Raw genomic sequence first — 17,805 nt, forward strand, 5'->3', positions numbered from 1 at the left:
TGTTTTGATCAAAACAGCTGCTGCGGATACAATGGTAGAGCGTTCCTAGGACCTCCCTAGCTCGGCGTTGAGGTGTCCCAGTGGCGAATTGCCAATGAGTGCGCTCAAGGGCCTCCAGGTTCTCAGGCAGCGCCAGCTCGGCATTCTTGAAGCTTTTCCCGATCTTGGAAACAGAAAAGCCCCAGGGGAGGACAGCGCCAGCGATGAGCCCAAGCCGAAACCTTTCGGGCCGCAGCCACATTCTGACCCTCCTGCCCTTGGCGGTGGGGACGGGGCGCCGTGCCCCTCACTGAGCCGAGTGGCCTTGGTGCTTCTTCGGTGCCATCCCACGGCAATGTTTGGTTCTGCCGTGTCTTCAGGCGTGAGCCTGTTGCCGAGCTCTGGCAGGTTAGATGCTGGGCTGCGCACCGGCATCTACCCCGAGGCGGGGAGGGACTCAAACAGGTGTACTGGCACACACGCCGCGGCGGGGCCGGACGATGCACCTTGCACCAGCGGACGCGGTGACGGCACAGGCGCAGCAGCATGGAGCAGCAGGGCCAGCAGCCGCGGCAGCCAGCGCCTGGGCCGCGCCAAGCGCCTGCCCTGGGCGCATCTGGCCGCACGTGAACAGGCGGCGGCCGCGCGGCTTGCGGAGGCGGCTGAAGCGAGGGCGCAGCTCTTAACATACCTTCCAGACGTAGAACGCGACGTGGCTTTGGATTTTGAGATCTACAGCGACGGCAGCTTCTTCAGCGCCGATGGCGCCGGATCCAGCCGCCTCTCCTGCGCGCCGGCGGGCGCCGACCTGTACGAACCGAGCCTGTACGGCGACGATTATAACCTGTACGCCGGGCGCCAAGAGGCGTGGCTGCGCCGCTACGACAGCGGTCGCGGGCGGCTCCGCGGCCTTGACGTCAATGATGACGAGGGGTTTCAGGAGTTCAACAGCTGTGATGGGGACGTTTTGGATTTGGAGCGGGGCGGGCAAACCGCCGGCGGCAGCGAGCGCGGCGGCAGCGAAGGGGACGTTTTCTCCAGTGATACTGAGTCGCTTTATGAGTGGCTGACCCACATCTCGGATGCGCTGCTGGAAGCAGAGGAGGAGCTCAGCAGCGGGAGGTGGTTCGGACGCGGCAGCCGCGGCGGCGTGGGGGTGCCGGCGCGGCCGCTGCCGCCGGCGCCTTGGGCACCAGCGGAGCGGGAAGAGGTTGTGCAGGAGGCGGTGGCCCTGGCGACGCAGCGCTGTCTGCTCAAGGCGGCGGTGCTGCCGCTTGACCGACTCATCAAAGAGTATGGTGCCGATGTGGACAGGTGGGCGAAGGAGGCCGGAGATCAGGCGGTCATCGCGGGTGGGGAAACGGAGCAGGAGCAGAAGCGGCTGCTGCTGCGGGCCAAGCAACAACGACGAGAAGCGGCGGAGCTTTTTAAGAGCAGCATGCGTACTCGGCTCCAGCTGACGCGGTCTTGTAATGCCAAGACAGCAGCCTACGAAATGCTGCTGGAGGGACCGCGCGGCGAGCAGATAGGCATTGATGCCGATATCACGGATTTTCGCCTCGCGGTCCAGAGGTTGGAGGTCATCTGCGAGCTGCTGCAGCGCAAGACGGGGAAGGGTTCGGGTGGCAGCGGCGGCAGCAGTGAAACCGTGGCGCGATTCGAGGAGCTCTGTGCGGTGCTGATGGCGGCTGTGACGGATGAGGATGGGCCGGAGCGGCTGCGATGGCGGGTGCTGATGGATGCAGCGACGCGCGCGACGGGCGCTGCTAAACACACCGCGATTGTCGTGAGTGCGTGTCGTGTGACGAGGGTCGAAACATAGCCGGGGCGATGCGTGGCTGCGGGGATGCGGCCGCGGCAGCGGCGTTCCGGCTGGCGTTCCGACTGGGGTGCAGGAACTGCGGAACATCCCCCTCCTCATTCCTCTTCGCTCATACCATCAACCGCTGCATAGTATATACCCCATACTCCATCCCATCCCATTCCCGCCCCGCCCCGCCCCGCCGCCCGGCAGGCTCTCAACTGGGCGCTTCTAGGCTGTGTGCAGATCATCGCTGGATGCCTGATCGCTGACGGAAGCCCGCTGCATGAGCTAGGCCCGCTGGACCCCGTCACGGCCGCTGCGGCAGCTGCCTGCTACGAGTACGCCAGCCTGTCCGTACGTCTGGGGCCGGGCCGGACCGGGCAGCACAGGGCAATTCACGTTGAAGCGGGGAGCAGCCGGCCATGCAAGACGGAGACGGTTGGGGGCAGGGCACCAGCGTGATGAGGAGTGAGGAGTAAGGCTTGCGCACCACGCCCTGATGCCCGGTGTCCCTTTGCAGGCGTCTGAGGCGGGCGTTGCTGAGCAGGTGTACTACTCTGCTGAGCAATTCTATGCGATGCTCCACATGGGCCCGCTGCCGCCCATCGCGCTCCAAGTGCGGACAGACCTCTTGCCCGCTACGGCGGCCTCGCCGCCGCAGCCGCAGCCGCTGCCGCAGCCGCTGTCGGCGGAGCACCTCAATTCCACGGCCATGCGGAGCATGTTCCACACCCTGTCCACATACGGCTGGCTGGGATACCTGCATCTGGTCGGTCGGGACGGCGACAACAACGCCGTGAGCGAGGAGGAGCTGATCGCGGCTGAGGATGAACTGTTTGGCTGCGAGTTGGTCGATTACGTGCTGTGGCAGCAGCAGAGCCAGCAGAGCCAACTCATCAGCACAGGGGATGCCGACACGGTTTCGGGCTCGGGAGACGAGGGCGAGTGCGCCGCCAGCCCACAGCCGCAGCAGGGCCTTCCCAGGTCTGCTGTGGCCGGGCCTGGGCCTGGGCCTGCGGCGGGGCCGTCCACCGCGACGCGGCGCAGCGCCGCCGCCGCGGCGGCTCCACCAGCGGGCGCCGCCACGGCGGTGTCTGCCGTCAGCAGCAGCAGCGGCGGCGGCGGCGGCAGCCGCGAGCCGCGCCAGGGTCTGCTTGAGGTGGCGGCGGCTTGGGATGCTCTGCCGCCGCCGCCAGCTGCGCTGCAGGCCCAGGCGGTGGCGCTGCTGGCCGCCACGCGGGAGGTCCTGGCTCTGATGGAGCAGCCCATGCGGGTGCTGCCAGCAGAGGTGGGCGCCACCACGGCCGGGAAGGGCCCCGGCTGGAGCCTCGGTCCGCCTCCCGAGGCTCCGGCCGGCGCCGCAGGCGACGGCGAGAGCGAGGTCCGGTGTCGGCTGCGGCTGGAGGGGCCGGAGCTGGTGGCGGCTCTGGCCATGCTCTTGGCTGATGGGCAAGCCCTCGCGGACTACCGCAAGGGCTCGGGCGCCGGCCAGCTGCAGACGCTGTGGCTGCCGGTGGGGAATCCGCCCGCCTCAGCCTCTGCGGTATCAGGAGCAACGTCAACCGGTGCCCAGCGTGCAGGGCAGCAGCACGGGCCCCAGCAGCAGCAGCTGCAGCACGGGATAGAGGTGGAGTTCGTGCGCTGCCTGGGCTTCAGCGCCCGCGAGACCCTGGGTGGCGGCTCCACCACGCTGATGGAGGAGCGCAAGTTGCGCTTAAGCAACAACATCGTGCAGGTCACCGACAAACTTAAGTAAGCACTCAAGCGCGGGAGCGGGAGCGGGAGGCACCGGCGCGCTGCGCGCGTGCTGGCCTAGCAGTCAGCATGCACGCGCGCGCTGGCGTGTCAGCTCGGTGGCATTGAGGTTGGCTGTATGTGCCGGGTGCAGCCGTGAGGGATGGGTGGCGATGCATGGCCACGGCGGCGGTGTCGCGCCACGGCGCACCACATGCATACGTGTGCCATCATGCCGTACACTTGTGCTGCGCACGTGCAGGCCGGCGGACGCGGCGAAGCAGGCACACAAGGTCCTCAAGGAGTACGGCGCCTGTTACATGCATGGCAAGGGCGCTGGCGGCGTGCTGCGGGTGCTGCAGGCGCTGGCGCGGGTGAGTGGCGGAAAGGAGGTGGAAGGGGCTGTTTGGGAAGGGGCTCTGGCGGCAGTTCTCGATAGGGTTGGTGGCACCTAGCCCATGCCCACTGCGGGAATGGCGAGCGGAAGCGCAGCTTGTGCAGGCGAACGGGGAGATGAGAGGTGTGCCCATTGCGTGTGGTTGACCGTGCATGCGTCGCAACTGCGACAGCTAGCCTTGGCGGCTGGGCCCTTGTCCAGTTATCCCAGTCCTCATTCGGTTGCTTGCTGCTCCACGCATACGTTGTATGCGCTCGTAGGTGCGGCAGGACATGCGGCAGGCGGGTGGAGGCGGGCGGGACGTGGCTGCACTCGTGACCGAAACCGTTCACTACGGGGTGAGTGTCGCCGCTTCCACCCGGCAGCGTGCCAGGATGTGTGGGTGCCGTATGTACCATGCATTACACGGCGTTGCCTCGTGCTTAAGGTGTATCTTGGCATCCTGGTGATTGTCGCCTAGAACCCGAGGTTCAACGCCGCCGTATTGCTGTAGCCTTACAAGTCTCAGCGTGCGTTTCCGCATCGCGCGCCGGGCTGTGAGGACTTGGCAGACCCACAGTAGACCACCGCGTCTCGTACCGCCCACCGCTCTCACTGCAGGATGCTGACGTCTTGAACGAGTGCCGAAAGGCGACAACACCGGCGCCGGCCGCTGCCGGCCAACACGCCGGCACCGGCGCGTCGCAGCAGCAGCAGAAACAGAAGCACCAGCCGGCGTATGCGGGACAGGAAGGAGAGGCGGCAGAGCCACTCGATGACTGGTCGCTGCAGGCGTGCGTAGACGAGTTCGCAGTCAACGTGGAAATCCTTGAAAGGGGGCCCGTCGGGTCTTGCGGCAGCGACGCGGACCTGGAGCTGGAGTTGCAGCTGGGTAGACTTGTGGAGAGGCTCGCGTGGCGCGTGCTGCTACCGCTACTGCCGCCGCCGCCGCCACAGCAGGGGCAGCGGGGCAGCGGTGGTGGTGGCGGCGGCGACGGCGGCGGCTCAAACACACCGGTGGCCTGTGAGGCGGGCTCTTCGGATGTGGTACTGTGGTTAGAGCAGGTCTACCAGTTAATTGGCGGGGCGAAACACCGCGAGGGCAGGGACGAGGCGCGGTGGCTAATTGATCATGCGGTCGGGAGCGCACGAAAGGAACTGGTGGTTGAGTTCCTGGTGCTCACGTGCAGCCCCGGCCACCCCACCGAGTTCTACCTAGCGCCCGGCGTGGCTGCGGCTGCGCAGAAAAAGCTCAAGGAGGAGAAGATGACCAAGGACGTGGCGGTGATTGACCGGCTGTGAGGCGCATCACGCAAGCTTGGCTTGGGTGTTGCGCACGGGTGTTGCCGTACTTGGACAGTATGTCCGTCTGCATGAACGGTGTAGCGTGTGATCTGTTTGGTTTCTAGTGTTGTCAGTGGGTAAACAAGAGAGCAATGAGAGGCACAGGACAGGAGCGGTATGCGGCACGGCTGTTACGGATGGCGGTAGGATGGCACTGCACGAACTGGGTACCGTACTTTCATTGAGCATAATCTGGCGACTGGGCTGGACAGGGCTGTACGCAAGGTGTGGCTGCACACCTGGCAAGGCTACGATGGCATAAGCACAAATGCCAGCTCTCACAAAGCCAGTGCAGGGAATAATGCTGTGCTGAGTAAAAGCAAGACAGAATGCATGGAGCGAGGTAGGCGCATGGAAAGGGAAGTTGCAAGGCCATGTGCCGACATTCATTACTTTGTTGTTATGCATTGTACCTCCAGTACTTGGGGGAGGATACCAAAGGTTAGGCAGCTATTATCGGTACGCGATTCAGGGAGGAGCTTTCTTGTCGGGACGGGAGCTGAAGGCGGTGTCAGGTGGAGACGTGTGGAGCAACATGCACCATCGTCCAGTGGCTCCACTCTGGCGTTGACTACGCGAGGGTACACGGACGCGTCATTCATTCGTTTTGCTTTGTAAGCACGCTCCCTCTGTACTTTAGTGCCGTCGACGAGCCCGCAAACTTGCCTTACCAAACGCTCCGCGTGCTGACCAGGACGTGTCGCATTTACTTTTTATCATAAGCAGTAATCGTAGACATCTGCTGTTGTTATACCACACCCTTTGAAACCCAGAGCCGCGTTTGGCATGATTCTTCTTATCGTGCAGCCTCTATATACATGGAACATGATTACATGAAGCACAACCACGACTATGAATTGAAAAGCTATGTATCCTTAACACCAATTGTGCCGAAGGGCTGGTGCGATGCACTCGGCGCTCGGCGGGCTCCAGCGGCAAGCGCAGCGCCGGCTGCTGGTGGAGGCTGTCGTAATAGATGATGCAGCCGGTCCTGACACAAAGCAGGAGGTGGCGGAGGGCTGTGAAGACTCGGACGGTCTTGGCACGCAGCGGGCCTCGTGCCCCTCCCGCGACCGGGCCCGCGCCTCGCTGCGCCGCCTGCGCCCCACAGCCTGGCGATGCACACAGCCTGACGCCCATGCTGCTGCCATCAATGAGTCTGAGGGCTCAGAGCCCTCAAGCCAGCTGCTGCAGGCTGTTGCAACAACCGGCAAGCGCCTGCCCTGGGCGCACCTGGCCGCACGCGAGGAGGCAGCGGCCGCGCAACAGACAGCGGAGGGGGCGGGAACAGCAGCCGAGTCGCAGAATGGCGTAGAGGGCGAACAAGCTACGGCACTGCCAACTGCTAAAACGGCGTCGTCAGCCGCTGACTCCTGGGCACAAGCACTGGGGGGAGCGGAACCGCCGGCTCAGGACTGGTCGTGGCTGGCCTCTCCACCCTGGGGTGTGGTCCCGCTGCCGCCGGAGCTGGCGTGCCGGGTCGACCCACATGGGCGGCTGCGGCTTAGCGGGACCATTGAGGCTGATGTAACCGCAGCAACTGCCGCTGCTGAAGCCGCTGCTGCCGGGGGCTCGCCACCGCCGTCGCAGCATCGACACGCGGACCCAGATCGTGCGCGGATGCACGCGCGGCTGCAGCGCACGGCGGGCGCAGTGCAGCAGGTGCTGGCGGTGGCTGCTGCTGCTGCAGCTGCTGCTGCGACGACGGCGGCGGCAGCGGCGGTGGGGGAGGCAGCTCACGTGCGGGCCCTGCTCAAGCCGGATTGGCAGATTGTGGGAACGAGCCGTACGCCACAGGGCGGGTTGGCAGGCGTTGAGCTGCCAGCTGCCGTGCATACGCTGACCGCCGGCTATGCCTTCCAGGTAGCAGGGAGTCTGCGCCAGCCGCCGCCTTCGGAGCGCCCCGCGGGCCCACTCACGCCGGCGGAGGAGCAGCTGTGGCAGGACCTGGAACAGCTGAAGGCTCGCATCGACGTGCAAGCGTCACGCCGCGTTCGTGTGGGCCAGGTGGCGGATTTCTATGCAAGGTCGCCGCCGCCCCCGGGCGTCGCTGGCGAGGAAAGCGACAAAGATGTCAGGTTTGCACCTCTCCGTTGTTACGGCAGCGAGCGGCAGGTGGCCCAAGGTTACATGACGCTCCTGATGCAGGACTTGTCAGCCAAAACCCGCGCCGGAAGCCCAGACCCGGAGTCGGACACTGGCGGTGGCGGCGGCTGGCGGCGACTGGCCAAGCTGGTTGTGCCTTGGGCGGAGGAGAGGCGTAAGCGAATATGGCGTTGGCTGCTGGAAACGGCCGCGGGGCTGGAGGAGGCCGAGGCAGCAGGCGGGGCGGGAAAGGCCAGGACGGCGGCCGAGGGCAGCAGCAGCGTCGCGCTGCAGTGGGGGGCGGCGGCCGAGGAGGTAAGACCTTCGGGGTTGGGCGTAATATCATCGGGGCGTGCCCGGTGGCTGGGGCTGGGCGTGGTGGCCAGCAGGGTAGGTTGCGGATACGGCGGGCTGCTGGCCTGGTGCTGTAATTGCCCCGCCTCTTCGGCTTCCGGCCTTTGGAAGCGCCTCCGATTTTGGATGGTCCCAGGGCCTCAAGACAAGCCCGAACCTCACTTGCACTCGTGTTTGTCACAGGTACTGAAGGCCGCAATCGGCACGCTGGTGCTCCTTTATTTAGTTGTTCAGGACTTTCTCCAGATCCAGCAGCAGGCTGCAACGAAATTCGGCTTCTGCGCAGCTGAACAACTGAATATCTTTGATCCGCTAGTGCTTGCAAGCGCCCTGCCAGCGTACCTATTGGCACGGGTAAGCAGCACGTGTGCTTTCTTCCGAGCATTGCGGTAATGCGTGTCTTTTGCTCGTCGACTAGTTCGTACGTGCTTGACCACGGGCTGGGCTGACCTTTCCTCGCCTGCCGTTTAGCCACGGCTTGCTCCCTGTTCTGCGTGCCTTGACGATCTTCTGCTTGAATTCTCATTCCTGCGTTCCTTGCGGATTATCAACGAACCTCTGCAGGTGGAGCACCCCGATGTGCACGTCTCGCCAGCCGACTTGTACAACCTCCTATTGCTAGGCCAAGTGCCAGCATTCACACACCTTCGCTGGCCGATCCCGCGCCCAGCCACGGCCGGCGTCGCCGCTGCGTTACGCACAGAGCTGGCGGCGGTGCCGCCGCCTCTGTCTTATGAGCACGTCCTGGCGGCGGTTGAAGCGATTTCACTTGAGCCTGACGTGGTGCACGAGTGGGGGCTGCTGCTGCTTACCACATTTAGCAGCGTGGCCACAGTCGCCCAGCTGCAGATCCAGACGTGGTTGCTGGCGTGGAAGGCACACCGGCAGAAGCGACGGCAGCAGGCGGAGGCGCGGCGGCAGAAGCGCGAGATGCAGCGGCGCAGCTTGAGCATGGCGTGGGGTATGGGAGGCGTCGACAGTGTCGTGAACGCATTGTTGGCGATCGACAGGGCCGAGGGCGGGGAGGGCCAGGTCTTGGACGGGAGCAGCGGCCGCCGCGACTGTGGCAGCGGCAGTGGCGCCGGCAACGGGGGGCACGCGTTGGCAGGTGGCAGCGGGGCAGGGGCCGCCCGCAGCAGGCAGAATCAGTCTGCGGAGCAGGGGGGTGAGTCGGCAGAGAGGCTTGAGGACATGCTTGAGTCCGTTGGTCTTGCGGCTAAGTCGCTGGGCCTTACCGGCGTGATAGCGGCGGCGGCCTCGCTACAGCCTGTGGCCGCGGCCCTGGCAGCGGCGGTGCGGGGGCTGTGCCTCCTGCGCATCCCGCCGACGCTGTCGGCGCCGGCTCCGCCGCTGCTCTCCGCCAAGGATGCAGAGAGGGCAAAAGCCGGACTTGCGGCGGTGATTCCTGGGCCTGACGGCGGCTGTGACGTGCTGCGGCTGCGGCTGCCCTGCGACGATGCAGCCTACACGACTGCGGCGGTGCTCTGCCTCGACATGTCAAGCATCTCTTCAGAGCCTGCCATTGGCAGCTCAGGCGCGTCCCTCATCTTTCAGCCCATCCCCGCGTCCAAGCAGCGGCGGCAGCAGCAGCAGCAGCAGCAGCAGCAGCAGCAGCAGCAGCAGCAGCAGCAGCAGCAGCAGCAGCAGCAACAACGGGGCGACGGGTGGCACGCGGGCGGGGGGCGGGAACTAACGGAATGGATGGAGCTCGACGTCTGCCGTACTTTTCCGCCGATGTGGGACGCGCCCAACGCGCGCTCCGCCTGGCCGTACCCGTGGGACTACCTATCGTACTACAACGCTGCCCCGGAATGGGACGACAGTACCTCGTGAGTTGTACTACCGGGCGTTGTGCATGGTGTCCAGCGAGCTTGCGGGGTCCTTGAGGTACGGAGCCCTTCCCAGGCCTCTTGCAGTCCGGCCCACACGCATGCAGTCTGCTGCATGTATATGTCCTTGCCCTGCTGTGCGCTGCGCTCTCCTCCACATGCCGCAGGCTGGAGGCCATGGCCAGCCACCTGCGGCGCTTCCTGGTGCAGCTGCGGGCGGGTCTGTGTGCGGCGCACGTGCGCGGCGTGGAGGCCATTGGGCGGCTGATGAGCGCGCTGGCAAAGGTGAGGCGGCCATTGGCAGCCGATTGGGTGCAGAGGGTTCGGTACTTGGGTGCGGAGGGTTGGGTGCTTGGGTGCGGAGGAAAGCCGCCTGTTTAGTTTCTCTTCATGCAACGCAATTGTCCACAGCCCCTCACCACGTTGTCGGGGTCTGATTGTTAGGTACCCTAAGAGTGTCAAAGCCCATTTTCTGCCCCCAACCCAGGCCTGGCGCCTGGCGCGAGCAAAGCACCGCACGAAAACAGTCGTACATTATGCAATCCTATTACGCCGCAGGTACGGGCGGAGATGCGGGACGGGCCGCGAGGCGCTTCAAGGGACTGCGCTGCGTGGGTGGCTAGTATTCTGGACCCCGGCGACGAGCCCCAGACAGCGTCTGAGTTGAAGGCGCAGCCAGGCGGTGAAGCCGGCGGTGAAGCGCGCGCGCAGGGTGCGGAGCCGAGCGACACCGTTGACAACGAGGACGACAGCGAGGAGGACGCTGACGCTGACGGGGCCGAGACAGAAGGAGCAGCAAAGCAACGCCGCAGCCGCGCCCCGCGCGGCTCCTTGGTGAGGGCATGGGATAGTGCGTGCGCTGCCGGCCATGTTGTGATGCCGCTGCAGCCGGAGGAGTCGCTGCGACACACGCTGCCGGTGGTGGCCGCGGCGGCAGCAGACGCGGCGGCGGTAGCTGCGGCGGCAGCAGCAGCAGCTGGTGGGTCTGGAGCCAAGCCTCACAGCCAGAAGGGCCCGAAGCACCGGAGGCGGCAGCAGCTGGCGGCCTTGCAGCCCCCGGCAGGCCGGGCAGGCGCAGATCCGGCCGGGGACAGCGACGGTGGCGAGAGCAGCGGCGGGGCTGGCACACCGCCGTTGTGGCTGCTGGAGCCGCAGCCCGGGCTGCTGAGGTATGGGGACTTGCTATCACAATACGGTGACGCTGATGCGGAGTCGGTGGCGTGGCTGGAGCTGCAGCTGGCGGCAATGGTGCATGTGTTGCAGCGGCGAGAGGAGGAGCCGGCGGCCACACAGCACCAGGAGGACGAGGGCAGCGGCAGCGGTGCGCACGCGGGGCACAGCAGCAGGCGGCAGCAGCCGGAACAGCAACCGCCACATGAGCAGCCCGGAAAGGCTCCCGCTCGGAAGAAGCAGCCCCGGCTGGACGTGAAATTGGATGTCTTTTTCTTTGAGGTCGTTCCTGGAAAACCCTGGGAGTTGGTGCCACCAACCTCAGCGGTGGTCAGAAATTTGAATCGGGCCATGGAGAAAGAGCAGCTGGCGCAGCTGGTGAAGTAGAAGGCATAGGTTGAGAGAAGTGCATTCAGGATGGCAGGTGCCGCAATGGCTAGGTGCGAGGGGTTTCGAGGCGCACGAACACAATGTGCTGGTTCAGAGTCGGGAGACGAATGTGAGTAATTCTTATACTAACTAGAATGTATATAGCGGAGTAGGGAGGGGTTCATCATTGTGGCTGAGAGCTCGCACAGAAATTGCAATCTAGATTCCTTTCCCAGCGCCTTTGCGCCGAGCGCTGTCCATTTTGTAGTATGATGTTTAGCCACAGAAGTGAATAAAATTAAACTGTATGAAGAGTCCTGCCAAGCTCCTGCCATGCTTCGGTTGCTCGGTGGGGTTCAGGAGCGCGCTCGGCGTCACCTTCTGGTACAGGCCTACCTCGCAGACGCAGATGTATCAGCGGAGCAACATGTCACGGCAGAACTGGCGAGACCAGACGGTTGCGGGGAGAACTATGACAGCGGAACCCTGACCTACGCGGCCGCCCCGCTGTGCCCCTCCCGCGACCGGGCCCGCGCCTCGCTGCGCCGCCTGCGCCCCACAGCCTGGCGATGCACACAGCCTGACGCCCATGCTGCTGCCAGCAATGAGTCTGAGGGCTCAGAGCCCTCAAGCCAGCTGCTGCAGGCTGTTGCAACAGCCGGCAAGCGCCTGCCCTGGGCGCACCTGGCCGCACGCGAGGAGGCAGCGGCCGGGATGGGGGTCAGCACGAGTGGGCGGGGTGCAGATGGAGACCAGACGGATGCGGAGACGAGGCGGGGCAAGCAGCAGCAGTCGGCGGCTCAGGACTGGTCGTGGCTGGCCTCTCCGCCCTGGGGTGTGGTCCCGCTGCCGCCGGAGCTGGCGTGCCGGGTCGGCCCACATGGGCGGCTGCGGCCCGGCGCATGCGGTGCCGCCGAGGCCATTGCAACACACGCTGAGTCAGTCGCCTCAGCCTGTCCTCCGCATGCGCACCTGGACCCGCGCTGCGCTCAGCTGCACACACAGCTGCACCGCATGGCGGCGGCCGTGCAGCAGGTGCTGGCGGTGGCAGCTCTGGCTACTACAGGAGGGACGGCTTCAGCCGCAGAGGGCGGGGCTGCCGCAGCGCCTGATAGCGTGGCCAAGCTGCATGCTCTGACACCTGTATGGGTTGGGAACATGTTAGTGTTCGGCGGCCAGGCGGCCGCAATTTCAGAACTCGCAGCCCGGATATCCACGCTTGCCACGACAGCCGCTGAAGCACTGTCAGACGGCCCCGGCTGCCAGCGTCCGACTCGGGACCCGGCGGTGTTGCTGGGGGCGACCAGCGCGCAGCAGACGGCCTTGCAATTGGTAGATGTGGCCTTCGGGCGGTCCGTCATTGACCATAGGGAGCGCTGGGAAGCTTGCAATCGGTTGCAGCCGGTGCTGGAATGCGGCTTGCTGGAGCCCCACTTGCTGTCCTCGAGTGGGCCCACATCCGGGCGGGAGCAGCAGCAGCAGCAGAGCCGGGGCCAGCATGTCGTCATGGCGGCGTGGCGCGGCGAGCGGCAGCAGGTGCAGGAACTGCTGGTGTTTCTGACGAAGGGGCAGCCGCAGCGGGAGCTGGGGGCAGGCGGCCAGAGCCCCTGGCGGGGGCTGTGGAAGCGCATGGAGGGCTGGGCTGCCGACCGCCGTAGCCAGCAGTGGGCCTGGCTGTTGCAGATGGCCGCGGCTGGCGAGGAGGCGGAGGCGGCGGTGGGTGTCGGCGCCGCCGGTGCCGCGGGGCAGGAGGACGCGCAGGTGGTCCGCGCATGGGGAGAGGCAGCGTCTGAGGTACGCAGCACACATGTTGCAGGCGGAAGCATCTGTTTTGGTTGTGGGACACCGACGATGCCGGCTTGCAATTTGTTAGGGCGGGGCACCTGCTGCAGTTGTTGGCATGCCGACCGCGATTCTTATGCTCGCCACTGTGCATGCGGTACGTTTTGCTATGACTGGCCGCGGTCACTTTGCATTGTCACTACAAGTGACGCCACCGCTGCTGCCGCGGTATGTCTCCATACACCACAGGTGCTAAGGGGAGCCACCTGCTGGCTGGGGCTTTACGCCGTGCTACGGGCCGGGCTGCACGCCGAGGCGTCGGCCGCCGGCCACTACAAGGCCCTCAACTTCGATGCCAAGCGTTTTCAGGCGTTGGCGTGTGAGCTAGACCCGTTTGTGATGGCGCCGGCCTTCCCCATGTTTCTCCTAGCGCGGGTGAGCCTGTGCGATGTATGTAGCTGTCTTGCTACCTCTGACTGCCAGTCGGGCTGCGCAGTGTCTACCCTAGTTACGTGCCTGCCTGTGGCAGCTAGGCATCCAGCATCCCAGCGCGGTTGACACGCACGTGCCCGTACACGCAGGCATTGGAGCCCAATGAACCCGCGTCACCAACTGACTTCTACAACGCATTGCTGCTCGGCCAACTGCCCGACCTCCCGGACCTGCATTGGCCAACCGCCGGGCCCGCCGCCAACCGGTCGCCCGCCGCGCGCCGCCGCCGGGACGGCGGCCCGCCGCCGCCGCCACCCCTATCGTACGCTCACTGCCTGGAGGTGATGGATGGCTACCTGCGCGAGCCGCACGCAACAATCGCCATGTTCAGAGCCCTGTGGCACAGGGATAATCAGCACGTCAGCACTGCAGTGGGCGAGCTGATCCGGAGCTGGCAGGACGCCTGGGCTGCTGCTGACACGGCGGCGCAGGAGGAGGAGCTAAAGCTGCAGAGAGGCCGGGCTCTGGCTCACGAAGTGTGGCGGCGCGGCGGCAGCGGCGGCGGCGTGCTGTCGGACCAAAGCGTACGGCACGTGCTGACTAAGCTGGAGGCCATACACGAAGCCGCCGCAGATGCAGCGGCAGTGGGCGACGGCGGCGATGGCCTTGATGCCGTACTTGCCGGCCTCGCCGGCGGCTGGGGCGAGTTCTACATTAGCGATGAGGAGGTGGCGGCGGCACATGACGACCTCGCCCTGTACGCCAGGAGTGCGGGCGTGGTCGAGGCGCTGGCGGCGGTGCACGAGTGCCGGCCGGCGGCGGCGGCGCTGGCGGCGGCGCTACGCGCGCTGAAGCTGCTGCGCATTGTGCCGGGAGCGGTTCCACCAGCCTCCTACCTTACCCCGGAAGCCGCAAGGCTGGCGAACGCGGGAGTGGCGGCGGCGCCGTTGCCGCCGCCACTTGTGGCGGCCGCCCTTATGGCGGCGGCCGGTGGCGGCTGCGACTTGGTGCGGCTGCGTGTGCCACCGCCGGGCGACGAGGACGTCAACGCGGCCGCGCTGCTTCTGGGCATGAGCATGCACACGCTGGCCTATGCGCCGGCGACGGCTGCGGCCGGCACCCACCTGCTGTTCCAGCCGGCCTTCTGTGAGTGCGCCGCGCAGCCGCAGGCAGCGGGCGCTGCTGCGGGCAACGTACGAGCGGCACCGAGCGGCGTCAGCGGCGGCCGTGGCGGTGGCGTCCGTGGCGGCGGTGGCGGTAGCGGTGCCCGGGAGATAGAACTGAATGTGTGCCGTGCGTTCAAGCCGGATTGGCCGCAGAGCGATGCGGAGGCGTGTGCTTCCAAGTGGCCTTACCCCTGGCTGGCCGTTCGCGATGTAGCGGTGGCGCAATGGACGGACAAGACAACGTACGTCCGTAAATGCATAAATGTCGCTGTCACTGTCGCTGGGTTTTGGCCACACGGGTTGCTCCCTGCGTCCATCTGTCTAATCGCTTCCCTTGCATCCATTATGAAGTCCCTGCGACACATCGTTTGTCCACACCACAGGGTTCCGGAGATGGTGTTGTTCCTGCGGCTCAACCTGCTCGAGCGGCATCTGGGCATCTGCGCGGCGGGGGTGCAGGGCGTGGCGGCGCTGGCGCGAGTGCTGACCGCCGTGGCAAAGGTGCGTGCGGACGGATGGACATGTAGCGCGATGTGGGTAACATTTTTTATTGTGGCCATGGCTGTGGGTTTGTGTGGATGTGTGTTTCGAGGGGGAAGGGCGCGCCGTGGCCGTCCTGGTACTGGTTTGCGGGGCCGCTCGGTTTGTGGGCAGGGGCCTATGGGCATGACAAGGGATGCAGCACGCGATGACGCGGTGTACCCACGCGTGTGTGTGGACCCCCTGCTCACGCAGCTGCGAGAGGAGCTGTGCCGGCCGTCTGGCGCCAAAGCCGCAGCCGCGCCACCAGCTCGCGATTTTGCAGTGCAGATCAACCGGGTGCTCGAGTACGGAGACGAGACGGCAGCCACAGGCGAGAGCAGCGGCAGTGGTCAAAGTCACTGCGCAAACGGCAGGAGCGATGGCCAGCAGAGCGGCGGCGGCGTGGCAGATGGGGCGCACAGTTCCCGCGTTGACGCGCTGCCGCTGGAGCTTCTGACGCACAACCTCTCGGACGAAGCAGCACATCGAGCGCCGCCACTCCCATCGGGGGCGCAGCGGCGGCAGGTGCTGACGGTCCCAGCGCCGCCAATGCGGCGGGGCCGCGGCACCGGCAGCGGCACCGCCACCGGCAACGGCACCGGCAACGGCGTCAACGGTTCGCCGCAGCACTCGCAACCCGCGGGGGCGCAGCCCCAACAGTCGCAGACGGTGACAATGGTGGAGCTGGTGCCTGAGGCTGCAGGGGTTGAGTACGACCCGAGCACCTTGCAGGACCCCGCGGTCAGCAGGCAGGCGGCGCAACTGCTAGCGACGCTGGCGAACGGGGCGTTGGCTGACGTGGAGCTGGCCGCCGCGGCGGTGCTGTGTCGGCTGCGGCAAGCGGAGGGTGCGGAGGAGCAGCAGGAGGAGCAGGAAAGCGCAGGGCAGCGGCGGCGCAAGGCGCAGCAGCGGAGGCTGCCACGTCACTGCCTGAAGCTGGACGTCTGGTGGGTGTCGCGTTGTGGCTGTGCGCCTGGCGGGGTGTGGAGTGCTGAGGGGCAAGGGGCGGCTCAGGACACCCCGAGGTATGCATCACCTTGCCCCTGTCAAGGACCCAGGAGCACACGCGTACCGTATGCTCGGGTGCGCACGCACGCACGCACGCGCGCACGCATGCACACACACACACACACACACACGCGCACGCACGCACACATGCACACGCACGCACGCACACATACACACACGAATCGGGAAGTATTGGTAAGTAACTCCGGCGTCGCTTAGGCGGGCTTTCGTTTCGTTTTTAACACATGAACGTGCTCACAGCAGGCCGTCACCTTGTGTGTGGCCGTGCTGCCGCTGCATGTCTCTTCGCCTCCGTTCCTCGCCGGTCAAAGTTTGTACTTGCCCACAGGATCCATGAGGTGGCGCCCGGGCGCCCCTGGGAGCTGGTGTTGCCGCCGGCGGAGCGTGTGGCGGACTGGAACAAAAAGATGGGGAAGCTGGTGCTGGCCGCGAAGCGCTAAGGCAGCAGGTGGACGGCCGGAAGGTGGGTGTGCTGGGGTGGACCGCTGCCAGAGCAGTCGCGCCCTGCGAGCCCCCAGCATGCAGGTGACAGCAACCGCAGTGGTGCAATGACCGTGTGTGTGTGTATGTGTGTATGTGTTGGTGTAGTGATGGTGTGCGCGTTTGAGTATGGTTTAATGTGTTGACATGCACCCTCATGTAGGGTTTCGCAGGACGCGCTGCAGCCGCTGCCATGTTGTACCTTTAGGTAGCGTTTTGAAACACTTCAGATTGCTCGGACCGTTGTATTTGCTATGCATTATATTGTTTTCGATATATGCTTAAGGCTGCCGTTATTTGGATATATGCTTGAGGCTTGCCTGGTGGGCGGCGGAGGCCCCACGAGCGGCCCTCCCCTCGCGCCCCCCCCCCCAGGAACCGGTTCCACTGAACCGGTACCCCCCGGAACGGTGCACGGCGCCCCGCGTATAATCCCTAGTGGGCGGGTGGACGCCCCACGAGCGGCCCCCCCGCTCTTTGAGTAAGCAGGATGACGCGGAATCGTTTGATGGTTGCCAAGTTCTTTGCTTGGCGGGATGGACAACTACCGTCTTATCTCTCGGCGGCCCCTGAAAAATTGGTCAGAGATGTTTGTATGGGTGTTGCGTGCGTCATGACGCTATGGAGACAAGGTGTGTGGTAGCGATGCTGTGCAAGGATCCTAGCGATGCGGAGTGGAGGTGGAATGGCTACCCCAAAAGTGTTACTGTACGGTAGCGAGTGGCCGGAGTTGTGGTTTACTAGTGGCAGGAGTTGTGGTCTGATTGTGGCGCCAGTTGGTCAAACTGAGGACTGAGAGCAGATGCATAGCAGGAGTAGTTCTAGTAGTTCCAGCACGGTGCAGGAGGCCACAGAAGGGATGAGGGCCACAGAACGTAACTGATGAACATAACGGAAACCCCCGGATTTCCGGGCAAGGAAACGCCAGTCTGAATAAAGTTTGGATTTTGGTTGACTGAGTCGGATTTCCTCTCTGACTGTACGCCTTTGTCGGCAAGTAGTTCGGGTGAATGGATGAGGCGGTGTGGCTAGTGGCTAATTGGGCGCTTTGATGCCCTAGTGCCGATACGGATCACGGCGGGCAGGAGCAGAGCACATCAATGGCAGGGGGGGAGCTGGGCGCGTTCGGCGGTACAAGGAAGACAAGAGGGACATTCCGTGCAGATGGTTGCGATGAGAACTCTGCCACTGTGTCCACGCATTCACTTCGCGGTTCGCTGAGCGCAAGCATGCACTATGTAAGGTGCGATCAGTCGTATGGGTGAGGCGCGGGCGCCGGGCCCTTGCACATCCACAGGCCACAATCGGTTCACCCGTGACATGCATGCCGGCCATGCAACGATGTCGCTT

At 65.1% G+C, this 17,805-nt stretch overlaps 3 protein-coding genes across 3 annotated transcripts; all 3 read left to right on the plus strand.

Annotated features, from left to right (window-relative positions):
- The first annotated feature begins 7 nt into the window (after positions 1-7).
- CHLRE_03g203350v5 (uncharacterized protein) lies at positions 8-5,867 on the plus strand. Its single transcript, XM_043061421.1, has 6 exons — positions 8-1,765; positions 1,994-2,137; positions 2,304-3,535; positions 3,780-3,891; positions 4,175-4,252; positions 4,515-5,867. The coding sequence occupies exons 1-6, from the start codon at positions 335-337 to the stop codon at positions 5,193-5,195; spliced, it is 3,678 nt and encodes a 1,225-aa protein (XP_042926524.1). The 5' UTR covers positions 8-334; the 3' UTR covers positions 5,196-5,867.
- A 50-nt stretch (positions 5,868-5,917) lies between these two features.
- On the plus strand, positions 5,918-11,358 carry CHLRE_03g203300v5 (uncharacterized protein). The gene is made up of 5 exons (XM_043061419.1): positions 5,918-7,637; positions 7,860-8,030; positions 8,241-9,505; positions 9,673-9,790; positions 10,064-11,358. The coding sequence occupies exons 1-5, from the start codon at positions 6,144-6,146 to the stop codon at positions 11,060-11,062; spliced, it is 4,047 nt and encodes a 1,348-aa protein (XP_042926525.1). The 5' UTR covers positions 5,918-6,143; the 3' UTR covers positions 11,063-11,358.
- A 309-nt stretch (positions 11,359-11,667) lies between these two features.
- Positions 11,668-17,709, plus strand: CHLRE_03g203250v5 (uncharacterized protein). Its single transcript, XM_043061418.1, has 6 exons — positions 11,668-12,838; positions 13,076-13,261; positions 13,408-14,666; positions 14,808-14,925; positions 15,160-15,893; positions 16,304-17,709. Exons 1-6 carry the CDS (start codon positions 11,759-11,761, stop codon positions 16,413-16,415), a joined length of 3,489 nt encoding a protein of 1,162 aa, XP_042926526.1. The 5' UTR covers positions 11,668-11,758; the 3' UTR covers positions 16,416-17,709.
- Positions 17,710-17,805: the final 96 nt, after the last annotated feature.

Source organism: Chlamydomonas reinhardtii, chromosome 3 (assembly GCF_000002595.2).
Source record: "Chlamydomonas reinhardtii strain CC-503 cw92 mt+ chromosome 3, whole genome shotgun sequence".
Classification (NCBI taxonomy): Eukaryota; Viridiplantae; Chlorophyta; class Chlorophyceae; order Chlamydomonadales; family Chlamydomonadaceae; genus Chlamydomonas; species Chlamydomonas reinhardtii.

Bases quoted from the DNA above. Each gene is read 5' to 3' on its own strand.
- CHLRE_03g203350v5 (XM_043061421.1), top strand. From the start codon at position 335: ATGTTTGGTTCTGCCGTGTCTTCAGGCGTGAGCCTGTTGCCGAGCTCT. The intron at 1,766-1,993 runs GTGAGTGCGTGT...GCCGCCCGGCAG, and splicing joins CTAAACACACCGCGATTGTC to GCTCTCAACTGGGCGCTTCT. The intron at 4,253-4,514 runs GTGAGTGTCGCC...CTCTCACTGCAG, and splicing joins CCGAAACCGTTCACTACGGG to GATGCTGACGTCTTGAACGA.
- CHLRE_03g203300v5 (XM_043061419.1), top strand. From the start codon at position 6,144: ATGCACTCGGCGCTCGGCGGGCTCCAGCGGCAAGCGCAGCGCCGGCTG. The intron at 7,638-7,859 runs GTAAGACCTTCG...TGTTTGTCACAG, and splicing joins GGGGGGCGGCGGCCGAGGAG to GTACTGAAGGCCGCAATCGG. The intron at 9,791-10,063 runs GTGAGGCGGCCA...ATTACGCCGCAG, and splicing joins TGATGAGCGCGCTGGCAAAG to GTACGGGCGGAGATGCGGGA.
- CHLRE_03g203250v5 (XM_043061418.1), top strand. From the start codon at position 11,759: ATGGGGGTCAGCACGAGTGGGCGGGGTGCAGATGGAGACCAGACGGAT. The intron at 14,667-14,807 runs GTACGTCCGTAA...TCCACACCACAG, and splicing joins CAATGGACGGACAAGACAAC to GGTTCCGGAGATGGTGTTGT. The intron at 15,894-16,303 runs GTGGGTGTCGCG...ACTTGCCCACAG, and splicing joins TGCCTGAAGCTGGACGTCTG to GATCCATGAGGTGGCGCCCG.